This window comes from Chelonia mydas, chromosome 16 (genome assembly GCF_015237465.2).
Source record: "Chelonia mydas isolate rCheMyd1 chromosome 16, rCheMyd1.pri.v2, whole genome shotgun sequence".
Classification (NCBI taxonomy): Eukaryota; Metazoa; Chordata; order Testudines; family Cheloniidae; genus Chelonia; species Chelonia mydas.
This window is the reverse complement of record NC_057857.1, coordinates 22,748,520-22,766,539: the sequence shown is the minus strand read 5'-3', so window position 1 is coordinate 22,766,539 and position 18,020 is coordinate 22,748,520. Positions and strand designations below refer to the sequence as shown.

The 18,020-nt window shown below is 37.9% G+C and overlaps 1 protein-coding gene across 1 annotated transcript in view; it reads left to right on the top strand.

Annotated features, from left to right (window-relative positions):
* Positions 1-17,685, top strand: part of PSMB7 (proteasome 20S subunit beta 7) — a 40,042-nt gene extending 22,357 nt beyond the window's left edge. Inside the window, exons 7-8 of the mRNA XM_037879795.2 lie at positions 15,646-15,797; positions 17,470-17,685. Of these exons, the coding sequence (XP_037735723.1) occupies positions 15,646-15,797; positions 17,470-17,581 (264 nt within the window). The 3' untranslated portion in view covers positions 17,582-17,685. The remainder of the gene's footprint in view (positions 1-15,645; positions 15,798-17,469) is intronic.
* Positions 17,686-18,020: the final 335 nt, after the last annotated feature.

The window sequence follows — 18,020 nt, the reverse complement described above, 5'->3', positions numbered from 1 at the left end:
TGAGTCTCCACCCATGTAATGCAAACCATTGTGAAAGTGGCACATCACATTTTTGACTCTGTCCAGTTTCCTGTATAACTGGATGTTTTTTAACATGTGCTGCCTGAATTGACAACAAGGCCTAAAATCCTTAGGAACAACAGCTACTGCACAATCCCTTCTTAAAATTCAATAGCATAATTTTTTGCCATCTTGAAAGGAAAACCTTAAATCTCATTTTCAATTAGTTATCAAGATCCTTGGTTTTTAAAGTCATTTTTGAGTGTAACTTTTTTTTTTTAAAGCACCAAAAATTGGTAAACTTCCAATTGTTTTTACTTAAAAAAAGTCAGCCTAATTAAATCGTCTTCATAGACGACCTTAAATGGCAGGAGAAATTCACTATTGTATCAAGCATGCAGAAATGTAGTCTACCAATTTGTTGAAACTGATATGTAGGTCTCAAGACTAGCATATAATTTAAGCTTGGTTTTATGTTTATTGAGTGTTCTGTTAATTAAAATAGTGATATAATAACACATCAGAACAATCTAATATACCTAAGAGCTAACTGAGAAGACTCAATTGGACTTTTTTTTTTTAAGACTTACGTTCTTCTCCATTTTTCTACTGTGGCTAACAGGTTAAAAGTCTAACTGTTAATTCTACATTTTTGAACACTGAAAATTAGGTTACTGTACACAGTGGGAAGTTCAACAAGATTAAAAAACAAAATAAATATTAATGATAGTTCTATCGATAGGAATAAACAATCACATAAATGCAGCAAATCTTTGTATTATATGGTATGGACATAAAAATCGTCAATTGCTAAAACACATTGCAATGATGAGAAATTTAAAATCCCTGGAGATTAATTCATTAAAACTGGGTAGTAGATTAATATTTTTCTGTCAAGATCAATACTGCTTGCTTTTGCATTAATTGTCAGAATATCTTGCTAGGGCTACTGAAAGGTAGTAGCGTGCTGCAAGACCATCACATCACAGAAAATGATTCAAAGGCAAACTGTCCTGCACCCTCTGGTATCGACTTGCAAATTAGCATCTGGAATCTAATTAAACAAGCTTAATGAAAGTAGCAGCTGAATACTGCTGGAAAAGACAATCAGCTTTTTTCCCCTCTGATATATATTCTGTACTATTGAAGCTGATCACCAAACACATCGTGTGAGCACAGTTAAAAAAATTAGCATTTATTTGAAGAATAGGAACTGTTTTTCATTCTGTTATGCTTTTGGCATGCACTGGCGTCCCATGAGAGCCATGCCACAGCAGATAGTGCACAATATTTATAAATCCATGACAGGCAATAATAGGAACTTGAAAAATTCTTTTGCTAGAATTTCAAGTTGAGAGCTGCCAAAAGCTGAGAGGATCAAATCTGCAGTGGCAGCTGCTGTGCCCTACAGTTAGAATTGTAGACTTTGAAGATGCTCAACTTAAAGAAATGAAGACTGCAGGCTTAGCCAATTTTTGCAGGTTTCTAGAGCCCTGGCTCTCTGCCTTTTGAAGATGAGTTGCTGAAGCTTCTCCCACTGCCTGAGGCATGCTAACACCAACAGGATGTGTTTTTTTCATAGATTTTGTGTGTCTTCAGTTTTGAGTAGCACATGCTTTGTCGATGCCAGCTGTGATGGTCCTTCTCTGGTTGCAATGCTGAGAGATGATCTTTACCCAAAATCCTCCAGCGAAACTGCTAAGATGGATAGTGACGTACACAAGTGCTACTTCTGCAGTCTAATTTATGGAGTCATGTTTCATTGTGAACCAAGTGCTGGCCTCTAGAGGAACTGTTATAGATTGAAGAAGTGAACGCTTTCAGCCCTGAAGGACTGTAGATGTTTCAAAATATGATGCCAAGCACCTGACTGCTGTAAGAACAATATTAATTTGTCATGTGGGTAGCTACAGATCTACCTTAAATAATATAAGTGGACGAACAGCAGAGCTAATACAGAGTTGTGAGCTTAGTCAGTTTTTCCTTTTTGTGGCGTACCACCTGCTGTTAAACACCACATTCCATTTTTTAAGTACATTAATGGTTTGCGCTGTTCAAAAAACAGCATCGAGAGATATGGCAATCATCCTGAACTAGGATAAATTCTGCCTACAATATTAGGTGCTGGAGCTTTTGAATTGTCTGTATCCTTGTGGTGATTGGATTCCTAGGGATATTTGGGGGAAAAGACCTTTAATAATATAAATGTTGGTGATTGACCCTGCCTCTCATGAAGGAGAAGTTTTTGCAGGTTTATGGAAGAAAATTACTTGATTAAAATACAGCTGTGTGCACCTGTATTTCTCAATCACCTGATGAAAGCTTCATGTCTGACTGAGCAAAGATACAGGCCGCTCATGCTTCTGCTTTGTCTTCCATATTTCATCAAACCAATAAAAAGAGAAACCAAGATAAGGAGACTAGAAAGATGACCAGCAGAAGTCATAGAGAACCATGATTTCAGGGAAATTTAGTAAAGATGTTTGAAGTGTTCAGGATCAGAGGACAAATAGAAAAATAAGGGTGTGGGGAAGAAATGCAGGATTTAAATAATTGAATCTGAAATTGATCATTCTAAAAATATGAGAACATGCAGTATTTTTGATTGTGCAGTCTAACATTAGTTTGAGTAGTAAATGCAGACAAACATACATAGGAGAAGGAGAGCTTTCTGAAGCCTATGGACAAAATATCTCTCTCGCTCTTTTTTTTTTTTTTTTTTCCCCCTTCAACCCATTCTCCTGACCATATTCCCCTTCTTTAAAAGAGTGTTACTGTACAGGACAGGGCAAACCATGGACTGTTGGTTAATCCACAGGAGACAGTGGCACTATTTCTGGCTCTGCTGTTGATCACTGAGACACCTGAAAGCCAATGGCTCTGTGCATCAGTTTCCCCATCTGTAAAAAGGGGATATTCTCTTCCTCAAAGGGAGATGAGTCTTAATGGGCTTATGCAAAGTCATTGATATTCTAAGATGGAGGACTTTACTGCAATTTTATTTCTATTTAAACAAAAATACTTAAAAGGGATAATTCCGCAACGTTCCGAAAGCATGCCATTTTCTTCCATTATTAAACTTTATTAAAATATTTTGTAAGTACTTTGGGGGACAGTGGGAAAACATGGGTGTACCAATATGTAGCTGAGTATTTGTTTTTACTAACTACTGACAATAATACTGGGTTATTTTTTGACTGTCAAAACTCTAACCTTCATCAACAGTAGTAGTCTCATCAGTCTTATTTAGATTGCATCTGTATGATTCGATGCTCAAGAGCAATGACAAGCTGCATATGAATTTTGTATTAATTAGTGATGGTTGATCAAAACGTCTGTGTCCCTGCCATAGGGCTCAGGTGTGGAAGTCTGCAGGCTAATCCCACCAGCTGACATTCAGAGGTTTAATGACTCCATGGGAAGGTGACCACTTGCTGGGAAGTTTCTTGGCTGAACTCAGACAGCAGACAATAGAGATCAAGCAAGAGTATCTGAGTTAAGCAGAAGAGCCTGCCTGAGATACTTGAATTCCTGTTAGTGTCAAACAGAGCTTAAGTAAACAAAACAAAACAAAATTAAAAATCTGACCCCCCTGCACAAAAAGAAGTGCTTAAAATGTGTGCTCTGTGCATGTGTTTATTTCATTACACAGTGACAAGAGATTAGGCTGTTAGTAAACGTCTTTACTGTTTCTTATTGCTAGAGCTCATGTTAGTACAGATTTGATATTTCCATTATGCTCTACTCCATCCTTTGGAGCTGTGTATCTCTGCACAGACTGGTGTCAGGTATTAGTGCAGACAAACCTTTATTTTCAGGAGTTATATCATACTGTTTCCTATTTTTAAACTAAAATTATTTAAACATGTTAACTCAATTCCTGTTTGATATATTGGACAGGTTCTGTTCTTAACTCCTTGCATGGACTGTCATGAAGAATTGATTTCCATTACGGAACTTATGAAAAACTGGAAATATGAAGTTAATTTTAAATGTATCCTATTACTTGGCAGCTAGATATGCTCTTAAATGGCTGAGATTACTGGAGAGGAGTTCTTAATATATGCTCTTTTCGTATATCAAAGCATAATTTCCAAACGAAAGTCAGATAATAAAACTGCCTAAGGGTGATTTCCTTCTGAGTTACCACTGATACCCAAAACACTTCTTTGTTCTATATACTGACTATTTCCAGATACAGGAATCTTGTCTAAGTTCATCCATTCTTTAGTTTAAATTGGACCCTGCTGCATGGCAAAGGAAACAATTTCCTTACCTTTGCAGAGGTAACACAAAGTTTGTACACAACAATGTAGACAAGCTATTCACAAACTGTGCTGAATGTTAGAGAACATTTTACAGCACATAGGATAGGTGTAGGGCAGGTAATTATTTTTTGATGCATTCTCAGGAGCAGATGTTCCAATCTAAATTGTTTTAGTTTGTATGTTTCCTGTAACTGTGGAACAGGGAAAATGTACTGAGAAATATTTCACATTGTACAATGCCTAAGTGCTGCCCCTGCAGTGAGAATCTTGAAGGCAGAGTGTAATTTCTGTATGAGCAAAGAACGTTGAATTGGAATAAGGTCCCACCAGAATTTAGACTAGGCTGAGAGAGGAGAAGCCCTTCAAATGAGTGAATACTTACCAAGTTTATAAAGCATTTGGGTAAACTTAAGTGGAAAAGGATTACAAGAGGGCCTAGGACTTTTTCTTTTTAAAATAAAATGTTGATCTTTCTTCACCCTCGTCCGTCAGCATTTTTGGTGATAGTGAGATGAGCATGGAGTGCTTTCGCCTGAGGCAGAGGTGTCATTGCAGGACTTTGTTCCTATGGGGTATAATGACATACAGTTACTTAAAATGACCCCTGTGCTTGGTTTGCTTTTCTCTCTACTCCCCTGTAGCTAAGATCCAAAACGTCACTACAGGGTGGTGGTGTAATATTAGGCAGATTGAGAATTTCAGGTTATCAAACTAAAGTCTTTAGTGTGGTAGAATTATCGAACTCCTTTACTGCTGAACAAGTCCATTTCATTCTGAGAATCTGTTCCTTAAAAACTCTGAATATCAGAACATCACAAGTGATGGATTAAATCTGTTCTCATGTTAATTGATAGTTATTGTGAGTACAGAAGCAGCCAGAAACCCTACAGATTCAAGATGAGGCTTGTAATTTAAGATTTCATACCACTGGAACAATGTATTGTACTATTCTTCACGTAAGGAATGAAATATAGGAACCAATGTTACTGAATAGTATCTTGGAATCGTATAAGTTTTTGTCTTGGCAGGTAATTTGGCATAAATTGTTAATGTAAATCCAGGTTAGTGGGGAAGACATTATTTTACTAAAAAAGATAAACTGCTGATTAATTCAGTATAGAACTCAATTACAAATTGAAAGTGTCTCTGCGGGACTCCAGTACCCTAAAGACAGCAGATGTTGAATTGATACTCCAGCATATTTCACACTGGTATGAAATATTAACATGGTTTATTATACTTGTGTGGTGTACAACATCAGACGGGGGGCGGTAGTGATGAGTCTGGGCTTGCAAGCATATGTACTAATGAAATATGAAAATACTGTAATTACAAAGAGTAAGGACTTTGAGAGGTGTATTTTATTGAAGAAAAGATCTCAGTAGAAAATGGTAAGTTTAAAATGGTATAAATTTAAATTTTGTTTACATGGTATATATAATGTACAAGATAATACAAGAAAATACATCATACAACACAATCTTTTTTAAATGTACAAAATCAAAGACATTAATATTAAAGCTTAAACTGCTGTGTTCACAGGACTGCTAGCTTCAGTGCCCTGGTCAGATCCAGTTTGGGTAATTAGTTACTGTCTACTCCATATTTGCCCTGTAGTTTCAATAGGATGTCTTTCCTCATTGCTGTAGTGAACTGTTCCTTTTAAATAGATGCTGTGTTCACTCCAGAGCGGTTACACTTTGGTGGTGGGTGAAGTGACTTGTGTGTTAATATATCAGCACAAAGACAGCAGCATAAATTCTATAGTACATACTGTAGAATTTGGATCCAAGAGATTTCCAAGTGAGCCACACCAAACTGGAAGGTAGTGTCCCTTTTTAAAGGTGTTTGGATAGTTAAACGTTGCTGTGTCGTAGTGGTGACTTACGATATGGGTGATAGTAGCCACATCAGCCAGCAGCAATGACTGTTAATCTTCTTAAGCAGAGATATAAGTGTTAGTGTTGGCTAGGACTAGGCTGAAAAACAGCAACACGTTATTAAAAAAACAAAAAACAGGGAACCCTAAAAATGACAAGAATAATCCTATTTTAAAAGCTTGCAGAAAAATTAGGATCTAGGAAAGTGTGTATCGGTTAGCTTTTATTTTATAACAATGTATCACTCCAAATACTACACAGTTTGACCCAGAGTTCCAATAGGTAGTAATTTGCCAAGGGATCCAAGTCTAATAATTACCATTTTTTTTTAGCTTCTTGTACCTCAAAGCTTTGAACAAAAATTGAGAGATTTTCACAGTGGTGTATGTGTACAAGATACACTGAGACTCCTTCCTACAAATCTGTGTAAGTGCAAATGCTTCAGAATTTGGAGTTCTTCAGATTTGTTCCTAATTAAAGGCTGCAAGCTAGATTGGAAAATAAAGCAATAGTTGCATTATCTTGATCCAAAATATGAAAAATGTTAGTTCTTAGTTTGATCTCTTCATTCACCATTATTCTCCCATCTGCTGGAGTGTTCATAGGTTTCTTTATGTCCTATGCTTTTTAAAGTCTATCTACTACAGCTAAGTAAAACCTTTGTGTGCGATTCAGAGAACCCTTGCCCTAAGAAAAAAAACATGCCTTCAAGTACCACAAAGTTCCAGAATTCTGTATGGGAGAAATTCAGCTCTGATTGTAAGGCTCCATTTTTATCCCTGTGCAGGTGGGCCTTGCAGTTCTGGGAATGATTTTGAGGGCTGCAAGTGGTATCTTTGAATTATACAACTACAGAGTTACAGTAGTAGTTGAACTCTAATCTAGAAATGGATTTTTTTTTTATTTTCACCTGTCCTCGTTTCTTGACCATCTAGTCTGGCATTACCCTAATTTCCTTCAGTCTGTCTTCTATACACTCTAGAAAACTAATGACTGTTTCTGGCACTTGTCTGCCCCATCTAAGCACCATTTTGAATACAGAAGCAGAAAATACATTAAATCTTTGTTTTCTCCCCATGTCCACAAACTAATCTTGCAGTGAGCGATCTCATGGTGATCATCACTGACCGCCTTTTCTTCACCGCTGCTTTTCCTTTTTTACTATGTGCCTTTTGTAATTATTTCAACTGCTCTTTTAACAGTTACTTGAACGGTTGCTTTAATGTACTTTAGCTTTAAACCAATCTAGCGGATTTGAGTGCAGTATTTTTTCACATTAAATATACAGTAATTCTCTTTAAAGAAATTCCACTTCCCCTCTGTGCTCTGTTGTCATTCCTCCCATGCCCGTCTTTGTGGCGTTAGACTAATCATGACAAGCGGAGCTGTTTACTGTGTCCCTCTTCTCGTTCATTTACAGTAAGAGTGATGTATTCCAGAATATCTGGATGTTGTATCACTTTATGGTCCAGCCCCTTACTCCTCTCATCATCCTGGTGCTGCCACATAATTAACATCCTCTTTACCGTCTGCTTTTTTACTTTTGTTAATTTCTTAGCTGCTACTTAACCTCCTACAGTCTGGTCTCCAGAATCCTTCTACACTTGATGAGGCCACTTTGAACATCTCCCCTTTGAACCTCTCATTCTCTTAAACGTTTCAGACTGTGATCAGTTGTGTGCTAAGATGAGCTTGTTTTTTTCAGGGGTTCAGCAAGCCCCGTTCCACTCCCACATGTTCCAGATGTGCTTATTCAGCAAGAGCCCCATCTTGCACTGCTGAAACTATAGGATTTCTCTCTACTCTGTGCCCATAGCAGCTCCTTCATGACCCTTTAGAGCATGTACAAAAGATGATGGGGAAAGAAAAGACAACAAAACATGATGTGAAGGCAACGTCAATAACTCCCCAAAGTCAGCACCAGATCCAGTTCATTTAAACTTAACAATTCCCAATTGGTCACTCACAAGCACTCACTTCACGTAAAGAAAGTGAGATGAAAACAAAGCACAGTCTTTTGATTCGGAGATCCAGTACGATAACTTCATAAAAATATTTTTCTGTTGTAAAGCATTCATCTGCCTATGACATTCATCACCTAAACTCCATTGGATGGGAAGCTCGGTGATTGGGACTTTCAAACAGTCTGAGCTATTAAGATTGTATATCCCAGCGCCTCCCCCCTCAGTTCAAGTTAAAAATGTAGCCAAACAGATTCGTTCCAGACTAGATGGTTGGCTTTCAACCCTCTCTTTAAAAAAAATTAATAAAAATGCTTTGCATCAGAGCTGTCATCTTGGTTCCCCTGACTCTTTGGACTTTCCCAAAAAATTTTAGTGTTGCTTCCAGTCACTTATCGATCTTCAACACAATTTCTCCCAGCAGACAGGCATAGCCACGCTTTCACATCCAGCAGTCTGCTGATTACACTTCCAAAGTCTAATTATTCTTCTGTAGCCGCTTATGTCCTTCAAGAGGTATTGTTTTCCTAACTCCCAGGCCTTCTTTATAGATTTTTTTACTGTGTCTCTGTCCTTGGGCTCCCAAATACTCTTCCTCACCCCTGAGATTCTCACTTAAAGTAGTTTGTATATTTTACTTTTTCAGTACAGGAAGGACATGGAACAAATTTCACCCTGGTGCAAAAGTACCACCATGATATTTTCAAGAATTCTTCTACCCCGTATAAATGTACTGCATGCTGATTCTTCAGATTTGTGATGAAAGGCTAAACTTGTTAGAGCATTTTACTTATTTACGTATATGCTAAATATCAAAATAGGATATTGCTGGTTATCTACTAGACACTCATTCATTCCAGTTTGATGATGATCTAAATAACTAATTAAAAAAACCTCTCTGTACAATATATAAATCTGTGGGAGAAAAAAAAAGTCCCCTGTATGAATTGCTTGTCAAGTTCCCAAAACGTCAGGGAAATAATATTCTCTAAACAGCTGCAGCCATCGTATTTGTTTGAGACATCAGTAGGCATAAGCGATATAATTCTTCTCAAAAGCTTTTTCCAAAAAATAGGATTAATTGGCTGTAGACATAACCAACACGCTCCATAGAAAAGGTGGTATTCCAAATCTGAAAATCATTGAAGTGCGAAGAGAAATTCGATTCAAGCTATATAAAAGAATAATATGGAAAAGTTCCTTATCCTTGCTATTTGGGACTTGCACCATAGCAGATGTAGAGAGGTAATCTATCAGTTTTTGAGTGTCTACAAAATGCAACTCTCCAGATAGCAGGTTTAAAGTAAAGATTTAATACAGTCTCCATCTACTATGATGTTGCAGTGACAGTTTAAAACTCATTCTCTAAATCTCAGCAGACTTTATAGCTAGCAGTGGGCCAATATAAAGTTTAATGGCTTTACAACACATAAATCATCTTTTAAAGATGCTACTAGTAGCTCCAATATTAAATGCAGACAATCGTCTACGTTATAAATAATTTATCAAACACCATTTTAGATTAGACTTCCATGCTGAGTTATTTATTTTAGCCTTTACTGTAGTATTCCTAAGGCACATTTTGAAAGATCCATTACTGGTCAGTTTAATGAACTTGGGGGTCTGTTTTGTTCCCTTCAAGCACTATGGTACAGCTGTGGTGACCATTACATGGCTGATCTGGACCTCTTTGTGCCTTTTACAAGTGCTACCCATTTGTCATGCAGTGGTAAATGGAGTTGCACATTGGAGTCCTGGGACACATTGTGTGATGTAGTGATGGAGACAAACAGATAGCTCTATAAAGTGCTGCTTGTCACAGCTGACTTGTATTACAGTACATCACTCGTACTGTAATCTCATTTAAGAAGCCATGTAGACCCGGGAGAATGATATTCCCAGTTAGCTTGGTCTTTCCAACCATAAAGCAGGAAGTGCTCCTTTTATATACTCTGAACTTTTAGGGGTTTTTTAGATTAATTATTACAGTGCCACTGTATTCATGCCACTGTAGTTAAGACTGTGTCAGCACTTCCATTATAACCCCCTATTTTCTGACAATAAAATCTCACTCATTTGTATGCAGGGTCCCTACACAGGAACAGTTTTTAAAAAAAAACCCAGTTTTTACGAGGGCATTTTGGTCATCTTTTTAAGTTATGAAAGTCTGAGAAAAATATTTGTCACATTTGGGTGCTGTTTAATTAAATGTCTTGGATTTAATTAAATAGGCTGAACTATTTCAAATTATGGTCCTATAATATTTAATATTCTGAGAGGATCTTAATTATAATAGGCATCTACCAAATAGAGATTGTTTTGGTCTATCAGTTACTTTGGGTTTAAGAATATTTTGCTAACGGAGTAACACACATGGTGCATTTTAAAAGCAAAAAAATGCTTTTTTTACCCAGGAAACTGAGGCGACTCTGAAGGAAGATTTAAAATTGAGCACAGTTGTTTTTATGTTCAAATAGAAAAGGCCTCATCTATTGCCAAAGAGAACTAAAGTGGATATATTGTCCTTAACCTGTGGCCTATAATGTGTTCCTTAGTTTAAATTTCATTTGAGTTTGTTTAAAACTTGTACAAAAGGATTCATTTAAAATAGTGGTAAACTTCCAGGTAACAAAAATGTGTAATTTTATTTGGTTTACTATGTTCATTTCCATAGACAGTACTAAAATGTTCCTGTCATGCTAGGATTCTAATTAATGAAATTATTCACTACCACAAAGCACTGAAGTGATGTGCAGAAATTTTTTTATGTGGCTTTGCTGTTTTGTTCCCCTGGGTGAATCTGTACAAAGTGCAGCTGAATATATTTTAAAAGATTTCATCTGATAAAATGGGGGTAAAGTAAGAAACCACACTATTTCTGTGGCCGAGTGCAGATCTCTTGGTCAATGTCCTAATTAAGCTGTGAGAATATGAATACTGCTAATAACAAACTCTTGTATGGAGGGTCACCGGAGAATGTAAAGTATGCCTTGGGTATAGACGTGATTGTGGCTGAGCTACTTTGGGGATCCTCTTCAGCTGCACTTCAACACTGGCGCTTGTGCAGCTGCTGCCTGAATCTGAAAACATTCTCGGACTAGCACACATACCCTAAGGATCATTATTTCCTGTGGCAGGGTTTAAAAAAAAAAAAAAGTTTGAAGGCTGTACATGAAGTGAGCAGAGCTGCATTTACCAAAAGTAGCTTTGAAAGCTAATTTGCCAGTGCATTCCCGATTTCTAATGATGGCAAGTCAGATATTCAAACTGCTACATGCACTATTAAGAGCTTGGATAAAACTGGTAACTTTGGAGACTCAAATTTCAGTCGCTCCATTGTGCCTTGGTTGTACGTCATGTTTAACTCGACATCGCCACAGTGTTGGAAAGGTCTGCAATAACTAAACACCTCTTGGTGAGTTAAGGATAAAACGTTGACTTGGAATTTCCTATACGCGTATTAGAGTCATGGTTTTTAGTATTGTTTTGTTACATTTGTCTGAATTAACATGTTCTGTTTGTTCAAGTCAGAGAATAATCATTTTTTAAAAATGTTCCTTGAGCTAATGCATTGGAAGTAAATTATAAAAGTGGGGGTTATAACAGTATACTGGATGTGTAATTATAGCAACTTCACAAGGTGAGATTTACACACCAAAGAGCCCAATCCTGCAGTGTCTACTCAGACAAAAGTCCAGTTGAAGTTAATTCTAGCACTGGCACGTAAGTAAAAGTTCTGACAGAGTAGAGCTTGCAGGACTGGGTCCTAAGTAATGTTTTCCCCTTGATGAGTATAAATTCACATAATGTATTAATGTAAGTATTACTTGGCCATTAGGAAGATAGTACTTTGTCTTCTGTTTCCTTAAGGCAGTGGTTCCCAAACTGGGGTTTGTGAACTGTTACAGGGGGTTCTCGGGGGGGGGGAAATTCCCTAATGGCGGACAGAGCTGTCCCTAGGGACCCGGCAGCACGGTGCCAGCAGCACAGAGCCCCTGAACATCCAAGAGTGAAGCAGATCAAAGCAAGCATCTCTATCACACTGAGGAAATTTAAACCTCAAGACTCCTTTATAAGATGGAAAGGGAGGTGGATAGTTTTTGCTGTTTTTAAAATTAAATAGGCAGCCAGTATTGTTTTTAAAATTATTATGAAGAACAAGTTTAAGCTTTGTTGTAAGCTTTGTTGCATTATTTGCCCGGACTGCTGATTGTTTATGTAGGAGGACCTCTGAATTGGCTTCTTAAAAACCTTCATGCTGTTTCACATCTGATAGTCCTTGATGAAACCTAGTTATAACAGGCTTATTCAAAGTGATACAGGCTACAACAGTGAGATCTTGCAAGCTTGTTGCTGTTTTCATAATGCAATAAAAATACTGTAATGATCAATAATAAGTGTGTGTAATAAGCATGTCATAAAAACAAATTTTATGTTTCTAAGATCGCTGCTTTTATACTCGGGTAAAGGAGAAAATCCCTGGAACCATTCATTTTTAGGAGGGGGTTTGCAAGACTTGACATTTTAGTGAAAGGGGTTCACAGGTGGTTAAGGTTTAATATATTGCTGCAGGAGATGAAATTGTTTGTGTTTAATACCTAAAAATCACGTTTTGCCTCATTTCATCATGAGTGGATATTTTAGTACCTGGATATGTTTTGTTTTTTTAATACACTGGTGTATCCAGCCCATTTGTACCAAGTAGCATTGAATTTACTTCACAATTGGTATTGGGCAAGAAACCTATCCATTACCAGCTGATTATCAGTGGTCAGATGAATTTTTGCTGCCTGGGTGACACTTGCAGACTCTTCTCCTCTCCCCAGGAGTGACTTCTGAGGATGAGGGGAGAGTGAACAATTTCCAAGGGTCAGCCGCCAAGCAATAATTAACACACTAGACAAGCCAGCCTCCAGGTATTTTTAAACAAAAACCAGGCTCCAAATTTCTCATCCCAACAGTGCCTGGAGTGGCTTAATCTTTCCAGTTACAGTGTAGAGAGATTAGAGGGGACCAGTACTGAAATGGAAGGAAACAAAAACAAAACATTTTTTCAGGCCAGTAAATCAATTTAAAAAAAAAAAATTTGTCCCAGCTCTAATCCTAGTCAGTCCAAATGAGGGAACATCTTTTAGAAGTGGCTTCAGTGATTGTCTCTAATTTCTGAGGACCATTTGGTCTGTCAGAGACCACTGTCCATCTCTGAATAGTACATGAATCTTTTTTGTGGGTTCTTTTTAATCTCTCTGACTTTAAAACCAATCAGTTGCTCTTTTGGTTCCCAGAGTTGTGATTCATGGATTTATGAAATTTGTATGTGGCTTTTCCTAAATAAGCGAGCATTCATAGGACATCTGCTTGTGGTATTACGGTGTGTGTGTGTGGAGGACTATTTAGTCCGCTCCTCCCCGAAGCATGAGGGAACAGTGGGTCCTAAGTTGTGATTTGAAGAGAGCTGGCTTGTTAAATGTGATCTAAGAGGTTGGAATAAGGAAAAGTTATATATAATAATCCTCCTACCATCATCATCATTTACAGCAGTTGCTGTAGTTGCTACAGGGATGGTTTGTGCTCATGAATGGCAGAGAAGGTGAACCATGAGACAGCTGTTAAATTTCAGCTCGGGACTGCATCTTGTCCAACTGTGAGCCTTTTCCAGCTCCTGCTGGATGTATGTGAAACATGCTGATGAACCACTCGACCAGTAATAGAACCTTTGTCACCTCAATACAACTTTAATGCCGTATGTTCAGTTACAGTGTGAAGTTGCGGATTCGCCTTTGTCTCACAATACCTAATGGCATCCAAAATTGTTTGTAACATCCCTGGATCTTGTCAGGGATTGTCAGTTCGGAGTTGCATTTGAAATGAAATCTAATTCTTTCCTGTGCTGAGTCTGTAGAGGGAGCTAATGTAGCTGTAATAGGCTTCCCTTTTCTGCTACAGAGCAGCTACAATTATGCGAATCCTTTCAGGCCACAACTTGCTGTACAGAATGCATAGTTTGAGGCCAGTTATTCAATGAAGGTTTTTGTTGTGTATACAATTAAATAGATTTTTTTTGTCATGTGCTCTCTGGGGGAGAGTTTTGTTGCTTAGAGCACTAGGCGAGCATTGGGCTGATGCATGGAACTTACTGCACTCTCTCTGAAAGGTAATTTAGATAATTTCCATTAAATAGAGGAAATTTGAATTGTTCTCTGAGAAACTGTGTAAGTCAGGTGTCTGTATGGTATGTTGTTCTTTAAAGCATGCATGTGCTTGAAATGCAAAGTCTTCGAGCATTAGAAATCCTATGCAAAGTAGTATGTTGGTATCTCAAATACACATTTGTAAACTTATGTAGGACTAAAACAGTAATGCATAATTTTAGCCATAATAGGAATTAGATTTGAGGAGGTTTTCCCCCACTTGAAACAAGCATTATCTTTCCTTTCCTAGAATACCCAAGTCTAGAGATGAGTAGAATCGTGCTGCTTCATTAACTCTGAACTAGTTAATGAAACTGCACAGTAGAGTGTCCGTCCTACTGACAAAAGTATAAATGGATTACACATTCGTTTAACAGTCGTAGTTATAGTCCATTTAAATTGAAAAATTGTAACAATCGGTATTTACAAATACACACGTCACTTGGATTTATATAAAAGTGGCCATACTCCCATTCCTGCTATAAATCTTATATTCTCAAATTGTCTTTATCAATGTTTTTCTTTTAATACTCTTCTCCTGTGCACTACACTGGAATATGAAAACATTAGCTAGCTATGATGCAGTGCAGATCAAAGCTCCCCTGTAATGCAGCTATTCAGAGGAGTAGAATAAATTTTGCGAACCAGGTTGGCTGTGTTACAAAACATACAAATCATTTTCGTACTATAGAGGATGATTAAATCATCTCTACTCAAGGCAGTCTTTAACTAAACTAGCATGCAATTTGTATGCAAGTGGTTTACACGGCACTACAGGGAAACTTGCATTATAGATTGTTGTACATGTATGTATTTAAGGTCTGGAAGACAGTAAATCGTTATGAACGTCAGTTTCTCCCCTTCATAGTTTAAGGTTTTTCGTTTCTTAAATTTTTTCACCCTGACACCTTCATTATAATCGGTTTGACATGTACCACTGATGGCGCTCATCGTGATTGGAAAGCCGGCCCTTTCGGTAGTGCTGGCCATTGTTCAGATTCACTATGCTGGATTACAAAGATGATGCCTGTGTTTCTACCTTATCCTTCTACGACAACTTAGGCCATGTACAGAAATATACATCTCCATCTGATAGTATTGTCTTAGTTAATAGGGCAAGTGATCCTGTTGAATCACACTTCAGTAACCTCTAGAAAGTAGCCCCTTAATTTCATCATTCGTAATTTTGCTCCTTCTGTACATTAGATTATTAGTTTTCCCTTTTATTTAAATGAAATGACAGTTTAAGAATGTTTTTGTCTAGCTACACTGTGCTGCACGATTTCCACATTTACAGGAGTTGGTAAACTAGATAAGCTTTATTTTATATTTCCCCCCCCCCCAGGAAGAGGAAGCCAAACAGCTTGTGAGAGATGCCATCGCAGCTGGCATATTCAATGATCTGGGCTCCGGCAGTAACATAGATCTCTGTGTTATAAGCAAAAACAAGTTGGATTTTCTCCGTCCTTACAATGTGGCCAACAAAAAAGGCGAAAGGTTAGTATTTCCGAAGCCGCCTATTGTCCAGTCTTTCCCTAACATTCCAGACATTTCAGTCAGATCCTTCCCAGTACATTTTGATACTGCTTTTTCAGTGTCCACCACCACCATTAGCTCCTGCCCTCAGAGGAAGGGCTCACTCATGTTTGGAGAACAGATTCTGCATATGGTTGCTGATATTCAATGCAGTCTCTGGATCAGTAGCATTTCCTTTAAAACACAGAAGGTTGTAGAGGTTTTTCTATAAATCGTCGTGGGAGGGATTGTCAATTGTTCTATGGCTAACTTGGGCCTAACAAAAAAATGTCAGTATAATGCAAAGAAAAGGAATTTAGGGGAACAAATGTTGCAGGTTGTCAGCAATGCTCCTTTCCCCTGGAACATCCCTCTTTTGACCTTTTCACCACCTAGAGTTTTGTGCTATTTATGTTCTCCAGCTCCCTAGTTTGACAGGCCACAGCAAAAGACAGATCCTGCCATAGCCTTCCTTTCACTATGCTGTGTGTAAAACTACAAATGTGACAAACCATTTTATGCTCTTGCTCTTTCTTCCTTCAAAGCCAAAGCTGATGCATTTTGAATTCTCTGAACTTAAACTTCCAAGAAATTAGTTAAGTACAGCCACCCTACCCTCTCTTAGTATGATTCCACAGTTCAGTTTTCATGATTGAACTCAGAGAAGTGACAGAAACTTTTAGGAATACTCAAGGCATGGAGGTGGTGTGATTCCAAAGTAAGTAAATGTGGGTGCAGTTAGTTGGGTAAGAGACCAGCTGAAAGTTTAACTGCTAACCATGCAGCAGTCACTCCTGCACACTGCATTGCCTAATTAGTGAGTCACAGCCCCTGCAGGCAGTTGAAAGATTTTGCAATATGTATATTTACACAGGGTGTAATGTGGTTGTGCAGTCTTACATACTATTGCAGAAATAGTGGAATGGAAATAAAAATTCACCTTTCTTTAAAGCAAACAATAGGCAAAGGCACAGTGCCAGTCAGTCCAGTGTATTCATAGTAGTTCTACTGGCATAGTATGAATTGCACAGCTCTTGTCTGTTAGACTTTCCATTATAAGCCTGCATGGGATACGATACTGAGTTCCCTCTCAGCTGGAACTTGCGCATATAAGTCCATGAGAGAAATCTGCAATTGTAGAGTAATTCAGATAACTTTGAATTCCATGGTACAATCATATTATGTGTGTGGGGCCGGCCTCTAGGCTAAGATCAAATGTGGTGTGAGTAACAGTCACTGCCTTAGTCTTTCAGGCTTGCTGAGTGTTTTTAGACTGCAACTTTAGAAAGCCAAAGTAAATTTAACATTTTTGTTGCGCAAGATGTAGCAGAATGTTCTGCTACTGACCGTGAAAGTTAGTGCTGTCCCTGAACAGGACACCTGCAACAATGTGCTCATCGATTACAAAATGCACCATTCAGGAAAATTACAGTATTGCATTTACTTCTGGCTTATCTGGGGCTTCTCTCCATTTAAATTGTAAGGTGTTTCATGTAACTTCACCATTCATCTTTCCTTTAGATTGATTAAGATTCAGCCTTAACGTTTTTTTTAATGACCTCTTCTTTGATATCCACTTTGTCTGGATTCAATTCTAGGGAAATTCTATGGTGGGGAGCTGCTCTGTAACTTTCATTGATTATCTTTTCAACAGGTATGGTAAGTACAGGTGTGAAAAAGGAACTACAGCTGTTCTTGCAGAAAATGTGGCTCTCCTGGATCTTGAAGTGGTGGATGAAACAGTCCAAACAATGGACACTTCCTGAAGTATTGTGACACAGAATTACTACGTTAACCATGTCTGGTTTATATTAGAAGCCTTCCTGCATGAAAAACCTCAATTTATAGTAAATAAATGGGTTCTGACCAATTTGTGGAGTGAGTTTTTTTTCTGGTTTTCACTGTTGATTGGTTCTGTACGTAAGGAATGGTAAGTCAGCCAAACAAAAATCTTATTAACGATCTGCTGTCTGAAAGGTCGTCCTACACATTGTGAGCTCTGAGTGAGTCACAGGGCAGAGGTCTGAAGTACATGTTCAGCTAGCTGGGCCATTCCCTCTTGAGCGGATGCCATTGTCATGAATCAGCTGCTACCTGTACTTTGGGTAGTCAAGACAGGACTAGCAGAAAAACCTGCTACCACTAAGTTCAGTGGCTTCTCTTTCCGTTTCAACACAGAAAACAACAGCTAGACATTGGTAATAA